Genomic DNA, 21,463 nt, shown 5'->3' on the forward strand with positions numbered 1-21,463 from the left:
AAACGGTCCTCTTCCTTTTCTCCAAGGTACACGACAAGGCAGCGGATGGCTATATTTCTCTGCGTACTTCAATTGTATTGTGCTATTTTGAAAAAGGAAAAAAAGAGAAATGACCTAAATGAATATATTCTGAATGGGTGAATGCGCTTTCAATGACAACTCTAAATAACGATCCATACCTCAAAAAGCATGTCCTTGATCTGCTTCACCGAGATTCATTTTGAATAAAAAGCGATATCACAATAGTAACCAAAGTATTGTATCCTCTCACAGAACTATTCACAGTTCAAAGGCTGCTAATTTTGGTCAAACAGCAATTTGCCTATACAGTGCAACTACAAGGCTATCTACTGTATTTGAATGACAAAAGATGACACTCACCTTAAAATGTCCTTTGTATATTTCTATTTGTCTTAACTGTGGGAACTTGTCCAGGCATGTTAAGTGGGAGTGGACTTGAAATCCTTAACTCAAGGTGTAGAACAATTAAATTATCAAGCCAATTGCATTACTCACTACAACTTGAATTTTAAGTTGATGTAATTACCAACATTATTACGTCAACACAACCTATAAATTAATGTTTGCAACTTAAAATGTTTATCTAAATCAAGTAACTCGTATTTTTATCTTGCAACCATGCATTTAATTAAGTGGAGGTGAAAGGTCGCCTGAATTCGTTTTTAGAGTGTTTCCTGGTCTTCTCTAAAGGCCCTGTCACACTGTCCCGAAATTGACACCCGATGGACACACGAATATGGAATTGTGAATTTCGTACGAAGATGGCCCCGAACCACACACGAAGGCAACATTTACATTACATTTAAGACATACAACTGCAATGAAAGTACCAAAAACAATTATGTTACAGTACTATGATACTGTACTGATATCTTCAGATTTTGTTCTTTACTTTATCCGTCGTTATATGTAGAAAATATTACGTTTTCTCCGTAATGTTGTTTCCATAACAACAACAACTTCCTGTCAACTGTCCTTCAAAATAATATATTATATCCTTTTTAGTTTCACAGAACACAAATTGGGTTATTTACATAATATGTTTACATGATTTTGTTGTGCAATAAAACAACCCGATGGACACACGATAAAGGAAATGTTCAAATTCGGCTGTGATCGTAGCAACATCGGGCCATTCGTGAGGGCATCTTAAGCCATCGTATGACCGCCGGTGGAGTTTCTCAGGCTCCGGCAGCAACTTCGTGAGCGGTGGCAAAATCTTTGGCATGCCAAAAAATTGCCGAAGGACCTTGCGAAGGTTCATTTTCGTGTTGAATTCGTGTATCAATTGTGCCCTTCGTAAGGCCATCGTGAGGGCATCTTGTTATCATCGGTGCCATCGGGCATTCGCCCCGATCAGAGTGAGGGTGAATGCACCGATGATAACATGAAGATGACACGATTTGACAAGATGCCCTCACGAGTGCCTTACGAAGTTGCCGCTCACGAAGTTGCTGCCGGAGCCTGAGAAACTCCACCGGCGGTCATACGATGGCTTAGATGCCCTCACGAATGGCCCGATGTTGCTACGATCACAGCCGAATTTGAACATTTCCTTTATCGTGTGTCCATCGGGTGTCAATTTCGGGACAGTGTGACAGGGCCTTTAAGAAGAGGGACCAATGAAAATGTTGTCATGTTGCCGTTGTTCAGCATGGAAACATTCATTAGCTAACAATGACATTATTGTTCTATTAATATAAAGGGAGGTCGGGTACTCTTTAAAACAGCTGCTAGTTATGGGTACTTTTTACTTAAGGACATTTCAAAGCCTTTTTACTTTCACTTGAGTAAAGAAGTTTAGTCAGTACTTCTACTTTTACCAGAGTATTTTTAAACACGAGTATCTGTACTTCTACTTGAGTAAAGGATGTGTGCACTTTGCCATCTCTGGTAATGCGACCATCTACCAATCAGAAGGCCCCTGCAGCCAACAAGTCGATGTATCTTTGGGCAAGATACTTTACCCAAAATTGCTCCTGATGGCCAACGGTGTGTGTGTTAGTTTTCCGAAGCAGAAGGCACCTTGTAGCCTCTGCCGCTGCACCATGTTGGAAACACATGTTGTGGCTCAAAGATAAAATCTTTTGGATATTTTATTTTCTTTATCTGATAATCCAGAGGTGGTAGGTAACTAAACATTTACTCAAGTGCTGTCCTTAAGTACCATTTTGAAATACTTACTTAGGCTACTTACATTTTGTGCTACTTTGTACCTCTACTTCACAACCATTCAGAGGTAAATGGTGTACTTTTACTCCACTTCATCGATTTAATACCTTTAGTTACTTTACAGATGTGGATGAATGATGTGAAATATAATCAAGTGTTGAATCAGACTTTAGTTCCACCTGGAGTAAATCCACAAGCTACCCTGCAGTATACAAAGTCATTCAAACTAGCTGCACCTTTACCAGCTTTGAGAACACTTTCATGATCAATCATTATAAAACATATCATATATATTATTCTGAAATGGACCAATCTGCACAATGAATACTTTTACTGTCGCTACTTTCACTATATTTTGATGAGAATACTTTTCTACTTTTACTTGAGTAACATTTTGAATGCAGGACTTTTACTGTAACAGAGTATTCCTACACTCTGTACTGTTACTTTAGCACACAATCTGAGTACAAATCCAACCTCTGTGATATAATCCATTAGTAAAATTATAGTAAATTATAGGCCATCTATAACTAAGTAAGAGCTGATTGAGCTGCCATCTACGTGGAACAGTTATCTGTTTGTTTAAATGGGAGTTTACCTGAATAAACATTGACATTCACATAATCAGGATGTAGATCCGTCACGAGGCAAAGTGGGAGGGAGAGGAGCAAGTAAATAAATCAAACCAATAGTTTTTATTAAAGTGCAATTATCTCATTTCACGCTTTTCTGATTGTTATTAGTACTTACTACAGCTAATAATAATTTGATGAGACTGTGCCTGAAGGTATTTTGAAAGCAACGCCAAATTATCCCCACCAATATTTAAATATGTCCTCCCGAATATATTGGTAATAAATATAGGCTAAATTGAAACAAATGTGCTATGCCTAAACAGGTAAAAAAAGCAAATGTAAATATAGTAACAAAAAAACGTCTTCATAATTTTTATAGTAGTTAGGTGTAGGCTACTGCAGTTTGGTTAGTCCACGTGGTGCTGCCGTACATCAGCAGAGGCTTCGCACAGCTGACTGTATATTCATTAAATCACAACTTTGTTCTTGTTGTATTACTTTTCCCCCAAAATATTACAATTTCTGAGAGAACACATATGTTTTGAATGTGGATAAAGTTTTGGACATGAATACATATCTTGCTTTAAATCAGACTTTAGTTCCACCTGGAGTAAATTCACAAGCTCCCCTTCAGTACAAAGCCATTTAAACTAGCTGCACCTTTACCAGCTTTGATAACACTTTAATGATCAACCATTATAAAACACATCATATATATTATTCTGAAATGGACTAATCTGCGCAATGACTACTTTTACTTTTGGTAATTAGCCTAACTATATTTTGATGCTAACACCTTTGTACTTTTACTTGAGTAACATTTTGATTGCAGGATTTTACTTGTACCAGAGTATTCCTACACTCAGGTACTTCTACTTTAACTCAAGTACAAGATCTAAGTAGCCTACTTCTCGCACCTCTGCCTATACATAAATAAATCCACGCATGCATAAAAAGAAGTCCCGTTATTAAGTTGGGGGAGGACCCCAAGACCCCGGTCCATGTACAAACATCCAAATGTTTGATCAAATACAAAATAAAGTCGCTACACTAACAAACCCATAACAAATATCTCCGATTGAGCATATTTCTGCTTTTTTAAATAGGCTAGTCTAACTTTCCCCTCCGAGAACCCCTTCCTCCCGATCCCCCCATCACACTGTTTTACCTGTCGGACAGTCTCAGCTGGAGACGCGGTGAAAGTGTCCAGATGCACATCCGCTCACATTCTTTAGTATTCTCCTTTTTGCTCCCTATACACGTATGATTCCACTCCTCAAATTAATCGGACTGATAATGAATCAGTGAAACAGAGAACTCCCTCGAGTTTGGGACATGTCGCGGTCCACAGGACTGAGTCTCTCTGCTGCAGGGGCGGATCTAGAAAAATATTCATGGAGTTGCAAGAGGGTGGCAGGATAATTTGAGGGGTGGCTTCCCTGGCAGAAGTATATATATCCATATATATTTAATCGCAGTCATATCAATCAATGTTTACTTGGAAAGCCACAATATTAATATTTGAACTCAATAACATCAGGATACATTATTGTGGCACATTAGTAAAGCCTTAAATATAAATATATAAGATGGCAGACATAATTGAATACATTTTAACTGAACAATAACTGAATGAGTTTGTCTCACTCTTAGACCAGCAGGGGTACCAATCAATGCAGACTGCTGCAATAAGTACATTAATTAACTGTCTCATCTATGTTTGTCTGTATGAATATGATACTATTAACAATCATATTATTCCTATCAGCTGTCAATCACTGTTATGATTCACATATTCAGTGTTATTATTAAATAAACTATATTTTTTGGAGGAGTTAATGATGAATGTTCCTCAAGATGCTTGCTCACCCTCCTTCAAATTTGAAAGACAAGTAATTACTATCATCATATATAAAAATTCAAAATAATCAAAAGAACAGTTCAGCGCCCCACAACTTTATTGCAAACAGTTACAACCTTGACTTTACATCAGAAAGAACAAACAAAGTGCGGAGAACTGCGCTGAGAATTGCGCACAAGCCGAGCTCATAAGCCGAGGCCCCCTGCACGAGACCCCTTGCGCAATGTGAGGCCCCTATGCAGCCTGCATGATCGGCCTGTAGGGAGGGACGGCCCTGCATATACATCACTGCAGTTATTGTTGTGGAAATATTTTCCAAGGCCCATAACTTTGACCCAGTTTATCAGTTCAAACTGTCCTGACTGAGCCCACGCACCTCGTAACCTTGGCTGCTGTGCTCTCAGTGTTATGATTATATGTTCCTGCCTGTTGACGTCAGCTGATAGAGGTGTTATGATTTTATCTTGTTATGCAGCAGTTTGATGATGTTCTCAGAACTAGTTAAATACATGGGTCTTAGGTAGAGTTCTTTAGAATTGACGTGGCAACCCACCCGTGCAGTCCCACCGGGACAACCTGATCTCACCAGAATGCGTGACTCCACCACGCAACCTTAACACCGCATTGCGTGGTGGAGTCACGCATTCTGCTACATTTGCGTGTCGGCACCACGCAAAAAACCCCAATGTAAAGTGAATGAGGCTCTTTTGTCGTGGTGCACACACGCATTTCTACAACGTCCCGCAGTGAGCTTTTATTCTATAAAACGTTAAAATCTACTTTATAGCTTGTCACTCACGGGAGGCTTCTTTTATTTGATTTGTATTCATAATAATTTTTATTTTTCGTCAGAATGTATTATGGTGCATTATTTATCAATTTCTGTTCTCAAAAAACAGTGCATTGTGTGTAATACAACTGTGATTTTTATTAAATTACTTAGTTTTTAAGGAAGGCCAGAGCTTCAGCTGTGTCAAATAGATTGTTCCCTTTAGTTTACGTTATTTAAAAGACAATTATATTCCTATTTGATCAATAAAGGGGTATTGTAGGCCAATATTAGTCATTTAAAACATATACAATGATGATAATGATGGTGAAAACCACTCCCCCCACTGGCTACTGACTGTATTTGAAATGCTTTTTGTTTAATAGTAATAATAATCATTTTTATTATAACAACAATAAACCAGAAGAAGATTCCGTAGTTACCCCGGCAACGTTACGTCGCGCTTTACGTTAACGTGACGTAGCCACATTACCCACAATCACCTCACTTTCATTAATTTCATCCGATTTAATCTGACAACGGACAACAGTAAGTATCTAAAATCAAGGGGAGTTTATTTCTTTAAAACACGAAATAATATTGCTTTTATTTATTCCACTGTAGCACAGTCTCTATAGCGTTTCATTCCTGAATATTAGTTTGAGTTTTGTAGTGTGTTTAGCTTTTACAATAGGCCAACTAGCGGCCACGTTCAGCTAGCCTCCGGCCTTCCGGTCAACGTTTTGAGCTGGATAGCATTTATAGTTTATACAGCTACATTACATTAGCTGTCACCGGCACAGTTGGATAGTGGAGGTGCGTGCTAGAAAAATATGTTTACATTTATGTATTTGCACATGTGTTGTAAAGACAGTGTTCAACACAGTTTTAATAGTGGCTAATGCATCGGCTATGGAGTGGAACAAAAATGTGGAACTGGAGTTTTTCCAGAGGATTTGACTGGCCACCCAATGTCCCACTCTGAATCAGAAATACTTCATTGATCTCCGGGGGAAATTGGGATTGTTACATTGTAGAATTTAAATATATAGTAGAAGATATAAGAAAAACAAGTGCATAATATAACAATATGCACAGTATAAATGCATAATGTATGCCAGAGTATTGCTCAGATGAATTATTATTGCATATAGACTAATGCACAGATTAATTATTATTGCATAGAGTATTACACAGATGTTACTGTTATTCGAAATAATCCTAATCATGTTTTTCTTTTTTTCTGTTTTACAGCTTCATTACAACACTTAATATCACCAACACACACATATCCACACACACACACACACACACATATAAAACCAACGGCACTTTTAAGAGCCACTCTTTCTCTCACTGTCTCTCTTTCTATCACTCTCTCACTTTCTCTTTTAATCACTCTCTCACTTTCTCTGTTAATCACTCTCCTGTCTTTCTCTCACTCCTACAAATGGCTGGAGGGTCACAAAAAAAGACCTGCCCAAACTGTAGTGAACAAATGTACTGTGGAAATAAAATCTGTCCACTATGTGAACATCCACAGCCAAAAAATGTGAGACTCAAAAAGAAAATGGACAAATTCCAAAGCCAGCAGAAGCAGTGGTTGTCATCCAGGACTAAAAACAGAATCAAGTCCCACGTTATTGATGACGCCGCCCTTCTGGTATGTAGTTTACAGAATTATCTCATTCACCAAAAGTGTGAAAAGTAGTTTTATTACTTTGACAGAGGATTATAAATTAACTGGTATTGCTTCACATCCACATTATTAATTGTATCATTAATGAGAATATAATTCATGATTAATGATTTTCAAACAGAATGAACTATTATGTGTAGGAAGTTTAGGAAGTGTCTCATAAGTTAAAAATCCCAAATGTATCCAACAAAACATTATGAACAAATCATTGTTTTTATTATGATGCCAGGATATTAGTGTAGATGATTTATTTTGATGCTACTTCAGGGCAAGCTTGCAGATAAATTCAAATGTAAACAACAGTTTTGTGTATTTATCTAATTAATCTCTCTACCTCTCAACAATTATTTTCCCAGCTGGAAAAGTGACATGCCCTTGGCTTGAAGCCCCTGCTGCTGCTGGCGTATCCCCCTACCAATTTGGTGCCACGGACATCTAAAACAAAGGTTTTGATGCCCATGCATGCCCAGCTTAGCACATCAGCCAAGACATGCCTCGACAATGTGGAGGCCATCTACAAGCTGATGGTTGCAGGTGAGATTGCATTTATTTAATAACCATCTGCACGAGTCACTCATGCATATATTGACTATCTGTTATACAATGTGTGGTGTTGATTTGTCCTGTTTATTTCAAAGCAACAAAGAGTCATTTTAAAAAGCTGGGGTCTCATTTATAACTGTTATGTATGCACAAAACAGGGCTTGAAAGAGATGTATGCCACTTCCCATGCAAAAGTTGTAATCTATATTTTGAAAAATGTTTACAGAAGATTATGGTGACAGGGGAAACTGTCTATGCAGATGGTGAGGTGGTGAATTGAAGCCAGATTGTAGAAATACATGTTATAAGTATCATTATACATATAATAAAGCCTCTCTCATATTTAATTTCAGTTACTATCACACGTTTCTTAAAGATCCTACATTCAAACCATCAGTGTTATTTGTGCATATGCTTGTGAGCCATAACTAATTCCATAAGCATCTTTCAATTGTAAAAGAAGTAAGCCAACTCAAATCTCAAATCAAATCCACTTTGTATTTCATCAGCACTGTCTCGCCATCACATTCCCCATCGGAGCGCAGAGGAGACGGTTGAAACAGTATAGTACTGACACTCATGGTCAGTTGTGGAGCGCACCACAGCTGATGACAACAATCCAAGATAACATGAAATAGCAGTAAACAATAGCAGAACAGATGCAAGTACCAGACTGTGTCTCCAAAGCGTTCTGTGGTGCACAAAGAGCGCGCTGAAGACACTGCGGCCCCCACACACGTCTTCTCAAGTGACCTCACCCAGCACATCTTTCCCACCTACACATTTGGATAGCAAAGTCTAGAAGTAAAGCCAGTGACAGCTCTCGCACAATCTCACATATGAGTCCTAATTATATTGCTGGCCAAAAATTAAATAAATACATTTTGTTCACTTATCAAACTTCCATTTTCCAATGATAACCCAGTGTGGGGGATACCATTGACTTTTGCGATCATTGATTGCTGTAAACATTTAATTACTGTATGATACTCGTAATGCTGCATGGTGGACCACTGGCACTGCTAGGACGCCCTGAATGTAAGAATTAAGAGGGGACAAGTGTTCTGGGACCTCCTCCACCACAATCAGAGTCACAGTCACATAGTCAGAAAAAATTGTATCTTCTTCAAATAAATTGCGCTGAGCAGTGGCTCTGTGGACAACCCTCAGCTTCTCTGGCTCCTCTGCCCTGATGCCAAGCAGATACCTGTGGGTGACATCATACTCAATCAATCTTTTACAGTTTAGGTTAGGGTTGCCTTTGTTTGCATGTTTTTCACATTGATAATGTATGTGTGTGTATTCCATGTTCCTGTTTTCGAACATTCAATGTTCAAAGGTGTTATTGTCATATGCACAGCTACAGCGTAGTTGTTGGCAATGACAATCTTAACTCCCAGGCTCCTCCAACAATGCAGCATACAAATAGTACAAGAAGAAATAAAATAGTGCAAGAAGAAACTAGTCCAACAACGTAGGTGCAAAACTTACATGCAGGAATAAGTCAAATATATACATATAAAATAGAATAAGATAAAACAGAAAGTAAAATGAAATACTAATATGGGGAGGCATGAATGAAAAGGTTGTATAAACAGATGTGGATATGTATATAAATATATTATATATGAACCAATGCAACATTTATGGTATTATACATAATAAATAAATAAATATGTGGGCTTTTAAACAGATTTGTACAACAAACTCTTTGTAGGTTGGACACGACTCAACCCAGACCAAGAGGAGCACCCTGACACACCAACACCACCCCAAGACCCACCCAACCAACTGCCCGATGGAAGCTACATCTTAAATTTGGTGCCATGTGATCCATCACCCATCACCCATAACCAGCAACCACAGGAAACAGCAGATCCACCACCAAACCAGGCTCCCAGCACCCACCCACCACCAAACCAGGCTCCCAGCACCCACCCACCACCAAACCAGGCTCCCAGCACCCACCCACCACCAAACCAGGCTCCCAGCACCCACCCACCACCAAACCAGGCTCCCAGCACCCACCCACCACCAAACCAGGCTCCCAGCACCCACCCACCACCAAACCAGGCTCCCAGCACCCACCCACCACCAAACCAGGCTCCCAGCACCCACCCACCACCAAACCAGGCTCCCAGCACCCACCCACCATCACACCAGGTTCAAATTATGCTGGAACCATCACACCAAATCCCACCAATGCGGCAGCCACGTAAAAGAACCAAAACAATTAAAGGTATGTTTAGCTTGTATTCTACTCACATTTAGAAGCCACATAAGCATCAGTAAGTTAATGTTGCGATTTTTGTAGACGTTCCAAACATTGATTTATTAAAGGCCGGACTCATATTTGCCTTCAAATGTTATGCATGGATGCTATATTTATGTTTCGCACACATGCACATTTTGGAGTTAAAACAAAGACACAACAGAGTAACCTGTATGTATGTTGTCTGATAAGCTGAAGTCACATTCATTAAAACCTTTCTATACTTTATAATTGAATAGAAAGCTTGCACATCCTTGCTTAATGTAATATAGTGCTACAGACCCCAAGTACTAGTGTAATGAATATAAGACTAAAACATATCCACTCAGTAGCAAGCAATGTAAGATGTAATCAGTCCATTAGCAGACACAGCAACATCCCGAAGGAATGGCAGAGAAGCTAAGATTTAGAATGAAAGCATGTGTAGACTCTTAAACTTCTGTGATTGCTCAGTAGGAAACACTAAATGTGCTTATGTCACACAGTGGAAATGTTTGTGCATTCTGAGATGAGCCCAATACAAAACGTACTTTACCTGTTCTGCACATTTGTGCAAATAATGTATTCCATACAATTACAGATTGCTCTCACAACCATCTGGAGGTGTTCCCTGTCCGCAACATAATAAAGACAAGGAACCGAAAGGTAGGATAATGATTACCTGGATGACAGTGTTTGCTGTTGGATAACTTTTCTGAATTTGTATAGCAATGACTTTATCTTACCTTGAAGGAATGCTGTTGTCCAATTCACAATATTAAGCTATTTGTGTAAACATCCTGTAAATCCCTCTAGTCGGTCAGATGTCTTTTTTCATGACTATTTTTTTAAATATATGCAAACTATTTGAACAATACATATATTATAAGTACTTGTGAAAGTACAACGTTCAAATAACATACAGATGTACAATGTCTTTGTCTGCCTACCACAGGGGGGACGGAGCACCTTTATGACTGGGAGCCCTGCACCATTTGGTATGTTAATTGGCTTTTGTACAATTACATCTATGTGTACATTTGTGGTAATTGTTGGCATGCCATTATCTTAGGTGGCATTTGTTAAAGAAAAATGCAAAAAGTTCTGCTGTCTGTAGCACCAGCTATACACAAGTTATTTTAAATGTGCAAAGTCCACACTAAACGATACATTGAAACTAGGTAGTTTATTTAATTAAAGCTGTGTCAATATTTGATTACACCACAGAGACACCAGGTTCACGTTAGCTACTCTGGCGTTAAGTCCACACTTACTAAAGTATTAGTAAATAATCACCAAACAACAACAGAAATGTAAAGGAACTAGGTCAAAGAATTATGATTAGACATTCATCTACAGATAGTGCAAATTAACAACAGTGATGACAATCAAGTGGTGAAACCGTAAACTACAACAAAGGGAAATATATCGGTACCCTATTATTGGGCAGATAAAATTGTAACGTAACAAACGCATCATGATATAATTTCCCCAAGGGGATCTATAGACTGTTTGTTATCTATCAAATGCTATTTTATCCCTTATCTTAGAATACAATGTGCCTGTTGGAGGAGTTATTATTCACTTGAAATGTTGTGCTGTAAGGCTCTAGGGATGCAATGATTTTACATTTTGATGCTATGATAATAGTCTGAGGAAACATCACCTTTGGGTTTTACAATTATTACACTAAGGATGGATGAATGTGTACTTATAATTAGAGGTTTTATAGGATTTTTCCACAACATTTTGGCATTTTCAGCTACTGTGCCTTTTTACCTTTGTTAACACGATTAACCCGTTTTCCATATTTTCCAATGAGCAACAGTTGCTGTAATGAACCTTAACATACCATAATGTCGTTTTTTAGAGAGTGAGAACAAAAACACTCAGTGTAGCTGAACTGTTAAAAGTGACATTGGTTAATCGCTGCATCCATACAGTGGAATACCAAATACTTCATACAACACTGCACTTGTCTTCAAACGTTTATAAAACAGTATACAAATGTTACAGTAGCCTAATGAAAATCAATTGAATGTGTATTACTGCTCACTAATTCTTCTTCACCCTCCCTTTATTTTATTTCTTTCTCAGTGGTATGGGCTGGCCTCCATCCTGGCAAGCAGCCTGATTCCCACCCCATGCAAATCCCATTGCCAAACAAAACAATAAATGTTTTGGTGTTTGTATGGAATTAATAAAGTGCAACAGACTTAACATTTTTTTGACTTGAAGGATCCCTGTATGCATTGTTTTATGGCCACTGGCAATTAATTTCACAGGTGAATTGCATATTGATGTAAAATGAAGCTGAGCGCAAATTCTTTCAGGAAGACGGGGTATATATAATATATATATATATATATACTGTATATATACATTCACTCCGCAGCTGCATATAATCAGCTCATCACAGGCGTTCTCTTTAACATATTACATTCACCTCATTCTCCAGCAGCCAATCACTGTGCTGCAGCCAAACTTTAAAATGGCAGTCAGCTGTGATTTCAGGTGTTCATGCTTCCGCCCGCCTCCTCCTCATCCACCTCCTTTCATCACATCCAGTGCCAGGAGAGCTAATCCAAAGACCTCATCACACCCCCTCTTCATCCCATCTCCTCATCAAATCCAGATCTTCAGCATCACCACCAGTGACTAGACCCCGGAGGGGTTCCCTATATGCTCACAGCTGCATTTCCCCCTTTCGATATACCATTTCAGGATCGGGGTCTAATCGAGACTTAACATTTAACGTATGGCATGTGTCAATAAATGTTCTTTAAACAAAATGAAGTCTCTCCTGATTGAAATACACAGAAGCAGCCCACAAGCGGTCCTTGGGATGATAGTACATTATTGAAAACATTAATAACAGAATGCTTAATGCACAACATATCAAGAAATAAGTAGCCAATGCTTCAATCCTTTGAGAATACACTGTTTGTAGGCTATTTTAATTTAATAATACATTACATTTATAAAGTGCTTCTGGTCCTCAAAGCGCTTACAAGCAAGTAAAAACAAAAATAACAACAAAAGTAGAAAGTGCTAAGCTAGGTGGAATAAGAGAAAGGGTTAGTTGATTAGGAGTTGAAGGCAAGAGTGAAAAGGTGAGTTTTGAGAGATTGTTTGAATGATGTTGACGGATCTGACGTGGCTGGAGAGGGAGTGGGGGAGGCTGCTGCGAAGGCCCTGTCACCCTAGGTCTGGAGCTTTGTCCTGATGGGCTGCAGTAGGTTAGCTTCAGCTAACATCTGAGGCGACGGGGGGGGCAAGGTTGTTGAGGGCTTTGAAAGTGAAAAGTAATATTTTAAAGTCAATGCGGTGTTTGATGGGGAGCTCTTGATGGGAGGAATTTAGTGTTATTATTCTTTCTCCAGTTAATATGCTGAAGTGCCAGTAGATAACTTCTAAATATCAGTACAGGGGCTTCAAAGGTTTTTTACTCGTTTTTTTGTGGTCTTTTTGGACAGCGGAAGGCTAGATTACCCATGATCCTCAGCCACCGTTGCCGTGGAAACGGAGCCGGACCACTCTCCGCTACCTGCATCACCCTAATTTATTTCAGATACCAAACACACTTTTTCCGAAGATTTGTGTCACAAATATCAAAACAATATATGTGTCGATAACAAAATACATCCATCATAAACTAAACTGGAAACAGCAGTATAATTTGTCTTGTTAACACTTTAAAGTTTTTTTTAACCCGTACCGCCTAGTGGTTAAAGCACGTTATTGAATTTGTTTGTTGAATTATGTTATATTTCATGAAACATACAAATATTAAGAGTACATACATAGGGGGAAAGTAGAAGGTCAATCATATAAATATAGATGAAAATATCAAGAAGATACTGTTGTGATCTCTACAATAAAACAGTTTAGTGCCGGACGTCCAAAGATATTAATAGGAGGATGTGCAAAACAGACAAACTAAATAGGCTTCTTTTTAACATTAAAGATTACTTTAAGTTAAGGTCTTCTTTTAAATAAGAAAAAAGCTTTGGGGGTATCTACAGACCAATATTAAGTCTGACAAAGTGCTTAACGTTTAATATATTGCATAGTTTGTTTTGGAACTTGACAATCAACTTTCCTGCAATGTTAACTAAGTTGAAGCACTTATTTGAACTGATATTATACATATGTAGTATACTCTTATAAGATGTATCTAGATAGTATAAGAAATGTGCAGAATATGACAGTTTAATGGTGGAGGTATACACACATATCGATAGATGTCTTGTAATGCACTGTTGAGGAACCTGCGACCAAAGTTTTTAATCTCTGACCTTTTTAATCTCCGACCTTGTCAGGTATTGAACATCCAATAAATGAGGAACAGAGAATTATTAAATATAAAACATAGAATTTGTGTGATTATACTAAATGATTTCTAAATAAACACCACTGCATATTTCCAACTGTTACACATGCTGCTGTAACGAAAAAATGGCCCCGCTTGTGATCAATAAAGTATATCTTATCTTAAGATGATCGATGGCTTTTGCCATATTTGCAAAATGTGCCTCTGAACCTTGACAATAGCATGTTTCAGGCTCATCAATGAACAACAGGAGGGGTCACAGACATAAGACCAGCTGTTAAATAAAGATCTTCTGACCTTAGCTGTCATGTGGGTAATGCTGCCCATTATGGACACAAGCAATTTTCACCCATTTATTAATTATATGTTTTAAATGTGAAACACATGTGTTTCGTATCCCCTAAACCTCCAGGGATGTACACAGTTTAATACTGACAACTTCTTATTATGGGAAATACGAAAACGTCTTTTAAAACTACAATTCCCAGTAGAGACGTGCCATAGAACATGCGAAACCTATGTGCGAAACACACAATAGCCAGCACGTGTAGTTCTGGTGACGGGGTGGGGGAGGGGGTGGACCCGTCCGACTCCAGTTTTGGACAGTCTGTCGTGGTTCCATTCCATTTCAAAGTGCTGTTGGACGCTCTGCGCACTGCCACTCCAATATCCAATCACAGAGCTTGAGGACTATCACGGGGTTTGTCAAGCAAAGAAGAGAGAATACTTACTTCCGGGTGTAACATTCTCTAAAGCAACTACTATGAGCTGCTCCGACCCTCGGTCCTGATGGACTCCAAAAGTCCGACATTATACAATCAAACAAATAAACACAAGAATAATTGTGTGTTATTGTTGAGTAAATAACAGTGTGTGGTTTAGAAAATAATACAAAATTAGAAGTACGAGTTGGGAGTGAGAATGTGTTGGTATTTACCCTGCATTATGCACGTTACTAATAAAGAATTATGTTATTGTATTGTATGTATTTACAATGTATTCACATTGTAAATAGTTCATAATCAACGAATGACAAAATGCAGTGACAAGAAAACAACCATTGTATAGCACTTGTTTGAGTAATAAGAGGCAGTTTAATATAAAGGCAAGGCAATTTATTTTCATACACATCAGCAAGTCAAAGCGCTTTAAATAAACGGAAGTACAAAATATAAACACATTTTCACATTATTATGAACTCAGTCGGGCGAAACAAGTGCATAGTTTCATATTGTTCTCATATATAGTGTTTTAAAATGTCTTTATTTTGTAGGCCTTTATTATGGCGTGCGCCAGCGTGTGGACGTGACACTTCCCTTGTGAAAGAGCTCTCCAGTGCCTCTGTGTTGCTTGGCAGAAACCTTTACAAGGTCTTCTTCCTCAGACTCAGGGCTAGTGTAGTCATTGTCATCCGACTCCTCAATGTCCTGCTGTAATTGAAGATCATGGCATTCCAAAGCGGCTACACCGCTGTACGCATGTACAGCCTGTTTGTGTTGGCTTTTGAGGCAGTGCCACCTCCGACTGAGGACACTCTTGAGCCCATGTGCAGCATCCTCTGTCAGGTCACCGAAATCTGTATATATAGGAATAACCACACAGAAAAAGGGCTCAATGTAAACAAACCATGACAATTGCAAATCTCTTTGCATTGTACAATGCTGCATATGTAAAAACACTACAAAGTAGGTAAATCCATCTTAAACTGAAGGATGTTAGTATATATTGGGTGCCAAATGGGATATGTTGATTAATGTTTGATATAGTGCTTGACAATTAGTCAATAGACAGAAAATAATCGATTATGATCTTGATGATGAATAGTTTCAGTAATTTACTATTTCACTTCGGCCTGACACAGTGACAGATGTGTTCTACTTATGTAAGACATGCAATGTGTTGAAGAGTGGATGAAAATATTCAAATGTTAAGATCTCAGACATACTGCTGGTTTTGATGCCCTCCAAAGTCTGTCCTCTCAGTGCTTCCACTTCTTGCACTTCCTTCAGAAGGAACATGATGTGCTGCGACATCTCTTTCACCAGGATGCTCTGCTCCTCCTCCAAACGTCTGACCAGCATTACCTGCTCAAAGACAGACCTCTTCAACCTGAAGGTGTTGCCTTTAGGTTGAGGAAAGGAATGGAGTAGTAGACAAGGAATATTTATTCATAAATTATATTATTACAGAATGATTTTCATTTCTGAGACACAAATCTTTGTAGCGATAGCATTGGTTCTCTATAATGTAAACTAATAACAAATATTATATATTTGCAGGTATCACCATTGCTTTTTCTGCCCCATGATAAACTGTAATATTTTGGTATGGACTAAAAAAACAACAAGCCAAACTAGCAATTACCCTACCATTTGCATGCCTCTCCCATGGTAGGGTGTAGCCCTCTGTCAGACTGCAAGCCAACTCCTCGTCAATCTGTTCTTCCTGCACTCCGGTGTTGTATTGCACAACTTTTTCGCGAAGCTTCTTTTTCAGCTCTCTCATTCTCTTCCTCTTTCTTTGCCTTGCCTGGTTGCTGTCTGCAAAGTGAAACGGAAACAAAAATGTGTCATGGTGCCAGAATGTTTTTGCTGTTTTTGAAGTGTAATTTCAATAACTACGTTTGACAACAAACCATGCTGACGATACAGATCTTGCTTCCTGCGCAAAAGAGTGACGGTGATGTTCTCAATATCCACCCTTAGTCCTTCAGTACACCCTGGGGCGTAAACTCTCTCTAAATAGTTGCAATAAAACAATTGGAGAAGAGATACAATCAGTGACAGTCTCAGTTTCAACATATAGCCAACTTATATTGTATGTCTAAACTTACAGTAATTAACAGATGTATATATGGAAAACCTGTGGTATGTCTTACCTGTGACCGCCCATTGCCTGACATCATACACCCACTGCTGTATGGTCTCCTGATCAAGGTTGTGCTCCTTTTTGAAGTCGCTGAAGCTGGCAGCTTCCACCTTTGCCCTCTCTGTGATCTTTACAAAAAAAAGAAAATGTCAGAGCAAAAGCGCCATGCAACACCATAATGCAAAGAACACCAGTTTTCAGTACAAGACCTTCAGAAGAACAGTTGAAACATTCCATGACACCATCTGACTTGCAAGAGGAAGTGTGGATAAGGGAGAACATAATGTATATAGCCATGAGGTTACATTGCAGACATCCTTCATATGTAATGTCAGATGAGAAGACAATTGTAATTTGCCCTTACTTTGACATATCTGTGTGCTAAAACTTGATGAAGGTTGTCCCTCTTCCTTCTGTTCCATCCCATGGCCTGTTGAGTAAGCATGTTCACTCTTCCTAAAAAACACAAAAATATATCCACAAACAAAAAAGTAAGTATTCACATCAAAAAGGCAATACTGAGTGAGAAACCTGATAGACATGACTAAACCCAATCGTTAAAAGGTTGTTGAACTGGTAATACACCAATAATGTTTTTACGGAGGGAACTCTCTGTAAAATACTTATCAGGGCTGCCTTATCACAGTGTGTAGTGTTAATACCAACCTGATTTTGTCATGTATTTTGTGACCAGCGCTGCCCTGGAGAGAAAGCTGTTCACCTATAATGAATGTTACAATTAATGTTCGGTCACCATTACATAACAATATTACCTACACATCATAGATCTTGAACTGGATGGTTTAAGAGAAAACTTGTGTACTGACTTCCTACAATGTGCATGCATGTATTGTTGCTGAACATATGAGCTGCCTATCTTTCATTTGAACTCAGACATAAAGGATATGCTTTAAACTAATCAACAGGCTTGTCACTGAGATGACACATACATATTTGTACTGCTTTCTATTAAGACCTCTTGTATCCATACAGTTATAATAATGCCATTAATAACATACCTGCTCTACTTCCTCTCCCACTGTGTTTCCTGCCCCGTCCTGACTTCTGCCACCCCATCTCACCTGCAACACAGCGCAAATAGTGTTATATAGCAACGTTTTTGATATCCAATAAGGCATGCCATGCACAACATTAAAAATCCTTTGCATTAAAGATGTTATGTACCTCGCATTTTGCTGTATGGGCTTTAGCATGCATCACGCTAAGAAATGGCCTCATTTCTGTCAACGGCAGAAGCTCTGGTAATCCCTCGGCTATTTTATTAAGGTATGGCCAGTACCTAAGAAGCAGGAGCAGCATTTTGTGATTGAGTGTTACAAAGATAAACTTTTAATTGACATGACAACAATATCAATATCATCTAAAATGACTGCTGAGGCATAGGCCATTTTAAACATTGTTGTGGATGTGCAATATGACAGTGAGGATTACCTGCATGTTACATCCATACAGAAGAAGTCAACATTTGCCTTCATGGACATCTCTTTTTGGAGAAACATTGGGTACGCGTATATTTCTCCACGGAAGTGGTTCAGTCCTCGTAAGAGAAACCCATGTCTGATTAATCAGAAGAAAATCTAGTTGTTAATAATAAACTGACACAGCAAGGCCTGGCTTAAGCACTCATCTCTGTCATCTAGGTGGCTATAACAACAAATATCACTTGGATGCTACAAAGGATGGATCAATTCCGCTCCACAATCAAAAGTGTTTAATGCTTCCAATTCTTACAAAGACTTAGACTTGGATTGCTATTAAAACTGAAATAATGAGACCAGACTCAAGAACCAAACACATATACACACACAGACACACTTACAAATACATACCTGCAAACTGCCACTTGAATGCCCTCCTCGTCTATCTGGGCACCAGACTTTTTTGACATCTCTCTGCCAGCGGTGAATTTGGCAGTACCACAGACGGCACTGTCATTTCCCTTATAAAGTCAGTTTATTACACACAAGTTTTGACATATATAAAAAAGAACACCACAGGTGTAACTGCAACTATCATAATAAGAAAAAAAACGTACACTTTTCATGTTGCCTCTGACAAGGTCAACAAATGTTGCGACTTCCTCATCCATGGCCAGGAACAAGCCCTCATAGATTGGCGGCTCCTCAGTCCTGTCCATGATAAGTTAACATACAAGTCAATAATAAAAATCACAAAGCACTACATTACTATGATTTGTTTTAATGTCTGTTATGGCTACTCAAACACAACCCCAAGGGCTACTATTTGTATTAGCGGTGTGTTCTTTATCATTTTCAATAATACCTATACATACCCTTTTGACTTGGAAAAGCGGTAATGCTTGCCGTTTCCATCACAGCAGACAGCCAGGCTACATGTCTGGAGAACATGCTGGACAAACAAAGTGATGGACCTGGCACATATCCTCTTGTTTGTACTGACAGAAGCAAAACTCGAAGAAGCTTCGCTGAAATGTATCAGCACAGATAATACCTGTCTGTATATTGATTTAAAAAAAGTAGATTAGTAATTGTTTTGAAAGCAATGCCAACAATTTATGATATGGTATACAGTAATATGATATTGTTTGTTGTATGTTTCCGTGTGATTCAGGCAGATTTACCCGTCCAGCTTGAACAGATCTGTGCTCCAACATTTTCAGAAATGCCTGCCTGGACATGGCTGGTGCTGTCACCATCATGTGCTCGAATAAGGTGAACACATCATATTTCTAAAGCGTCTGGCAGCTGGTGCTAGCTGGCCAGTACCGATACAAAAGCAGGTCTTTAACCTCAGGAGTCCATTCTGCAGAGCAGGATGGACAGGATTTCCGAGGCAAGCAGACATTGTATCGTCCTGTGAACAAATGGAAAAAGTAAAGGTATTTCGGTAATTAAACTGTGAGTTTGCCTTAAAATATTGGATTTTATACATAGATGTGCATATATGATATATTAGCTATTTGACATGGCATTTGGGTGTTGTCTGAAAATGACCAGGTGATACAAATCTTTGCATTGCACAAAGTGGTAAAACTCTGCCGTACAATACTACTTGTACAAAAAGAAGGGCTTTCAGAACAACATACCGTTGATGGTGACCACAGAAATATGCTTCCAAGGAGTCACTGTGACGTCATCAGAGCATTCACAGATTGACCTTGGAGTAGGAACAGGCAGTTGACATACTGCAATATAGAAAATAAATTAGGAAGGGTGTATTTACAGTTTTTCCTTAATTCTCCAGATTATAAAGATATTCAATAAAATGTTGCATAACTTTCCACATATCTTGCAGCCCTAGTCAAAACCAATCATACTTTTTTCAATCAGCTATGTACACTTCCCATTCGCACTTAATTTTGGGAACTACATTATAATGGGACATTGTAATGTAATGTTAACCTTTACATACTTTGTTCACAAAACTGAGGCTGGCCATTTTCATCCACCACCACAGCAGTTGTAGGGGGAATGGGCTCCAGAAATCCATCGAACACAGCCTCTCTGTCATGGAAGATATTCCTCTTGTGATATTCCTCCATGTCACAGGTTGCACAGAGGAACTCCATGTCCAGTGGAACACAGTCCAGGCACCTAATAGCCGCTTCTTCTGCACAGCATCTGTGGCACTTCTGAATGGCTATTCTCTCAGCTGAGAGTTTTGCATTAAAAAGCATTGGCCTAGCCGTTTTCATTCTCACATCTGTGAGAAGCTGCCTTTGTGCCCAGGCAGAAACCGTTCCGTCTGTTGCCTCCGGAACCTGTACTGCAGTTAGGGTGTCCCTTAACTCTTAAAGATGAGTTTCTAAAAAATAAAACAGCTGTTAAGCCGCCACCCTAAAACTGGTATGATGGATATTAAGGTAGTATACTGAACCACTTTTGAGTTGGAAAAATATATGCAGACTAATAATAGCAACATGCTATGAATCATCATATGCATCCAAAGCAATATTAGCAAGTGATACTTATACCAAATATGCATTCACTTGTCATGAAACAGTCAATACTCAATACTTTATTATGATTAGCTAGATGAGTATAAAAATGGAAACATTGGGGAAAAACTGTAGTGCCAGTCAACTGCTGTTATAATCAATATACTCACCAAGACTACCAAACTCTTGATGTTCTAGCTGAAGGCCTTCCTCATGCACAGGATCGTCTCTTCTGGCTTGTGAAGCTGCAGAGACAGTCATTTTTGCTTAACCCTTCAATCAATCTAAAATGACACCAATTCATTGTAATATGAAAATGCTCTGTAAGGACTGTAGGTAATGAAACTAAGAACTTATTACCACAGCATCACAATGACAATTTACATTTGGCATACTTTTATCCAAATCGAGGTACACATTTTAAAAAATAC

General features: G+C 38.7%; 2 protein-coding genes across 4 annotated transcripts in view; both read right to left on the reverse strand.

The window, feature by feature from the left end:
• Positions 1-4,128, reverse strand: part of slc35a3b (solute carrier family 35 member A3b) — a 51,498-nt gene extending 47,370 nt beyond the window's left edge. For all 3 annotated transcript variants that reach the window (XM_034215448.1, XM_034215449.1, XM_034215447.1), the window contains exon 1: positions 3,937-4,128. The gene's annotated coding sequence lies outside the window, so the exon portion shown is untranslated. The remainder of the gene's footprint in view (positions 1-3,936) is intronic.
• Positions 4,129-15,504: 11,376 nt separating this feature from the next.
• LOC117545613 lies at positions 15,505-20,621 on the reverse strand. Its single transcript, XM_034215468.1, has 16 exons — positions 20,507-20,621; positions 20,181-20,279; positions 19,716-19,948; positions 19,407-19,585; positions 19,149-19,242; positions 18,943-19,052; positions 18,545-18,670; positions 18,278-18,392; positions 18,112-18,174; positions 17,759-17,813; positions 17,457-17,548; positions 17,103-17,220; positions 16,860-16,961; positions 16,594-16,764; positions 16,170-16,346; positions 15,505-15,800 (listed from the first exon to the last, which is right to left on the reverse strand). The coding sequence occupies exons 3-16, from the start codon at positions 19,791-19,793 to the stop codon at positions 15,505-15,507; spliced, it is 1,776 nt and encodes a 591-aa protein (XP_034071359.1). The 5' UTR covers positions 19,794-19,948; positions 20,181-20,279; positions 20,507-20,621.
• Between the last annotated feature and the right edge of the window lie 842 nt (positions 20,622-21,463).

The sequence above is a fragment of the Gymnodraco acuticeps genome, unplaced genomic scaffold (assembly GCF_902827175.1).
Source record: "Gymnodraco acuticeps unplaced genomic scaffold, fGymAcu1.1, whole genome shotgun sequence".
In the NCBI taxonomy this organism is placed as follows: Eukaryota; Metazoa; Chordata; class Actinopteri; order Perciformes; family Bathydraconidae; genus Gymnodraco; species Gymnodraco acuticeps.

Excerpts from the sequence above, each read along its gene's own strand:
- LOC117545613 (XM_034215468.1), bottom strand. The coding sequence starts at position 19,793 with ATGATGGTGACAGCACCAGCCATGTCCAGGCAGGCATTTCTGAAAATG. Across the intron at positions 18,175-18,277 it reads CCCATACAGCAAAATGCGAG|GTGAGATGGGGTGGCAGAAG; the intron begins GTACATAACATC and ends GCTGTGTTGCAG. Across the intron at positions 15,801-16,169 it reads GGAGGGCATCAAAACCAGCA|ATTTCGGTGACCTGACAGAG; the intron begins GTATGTCTGAGA and ends CTATATATACAG.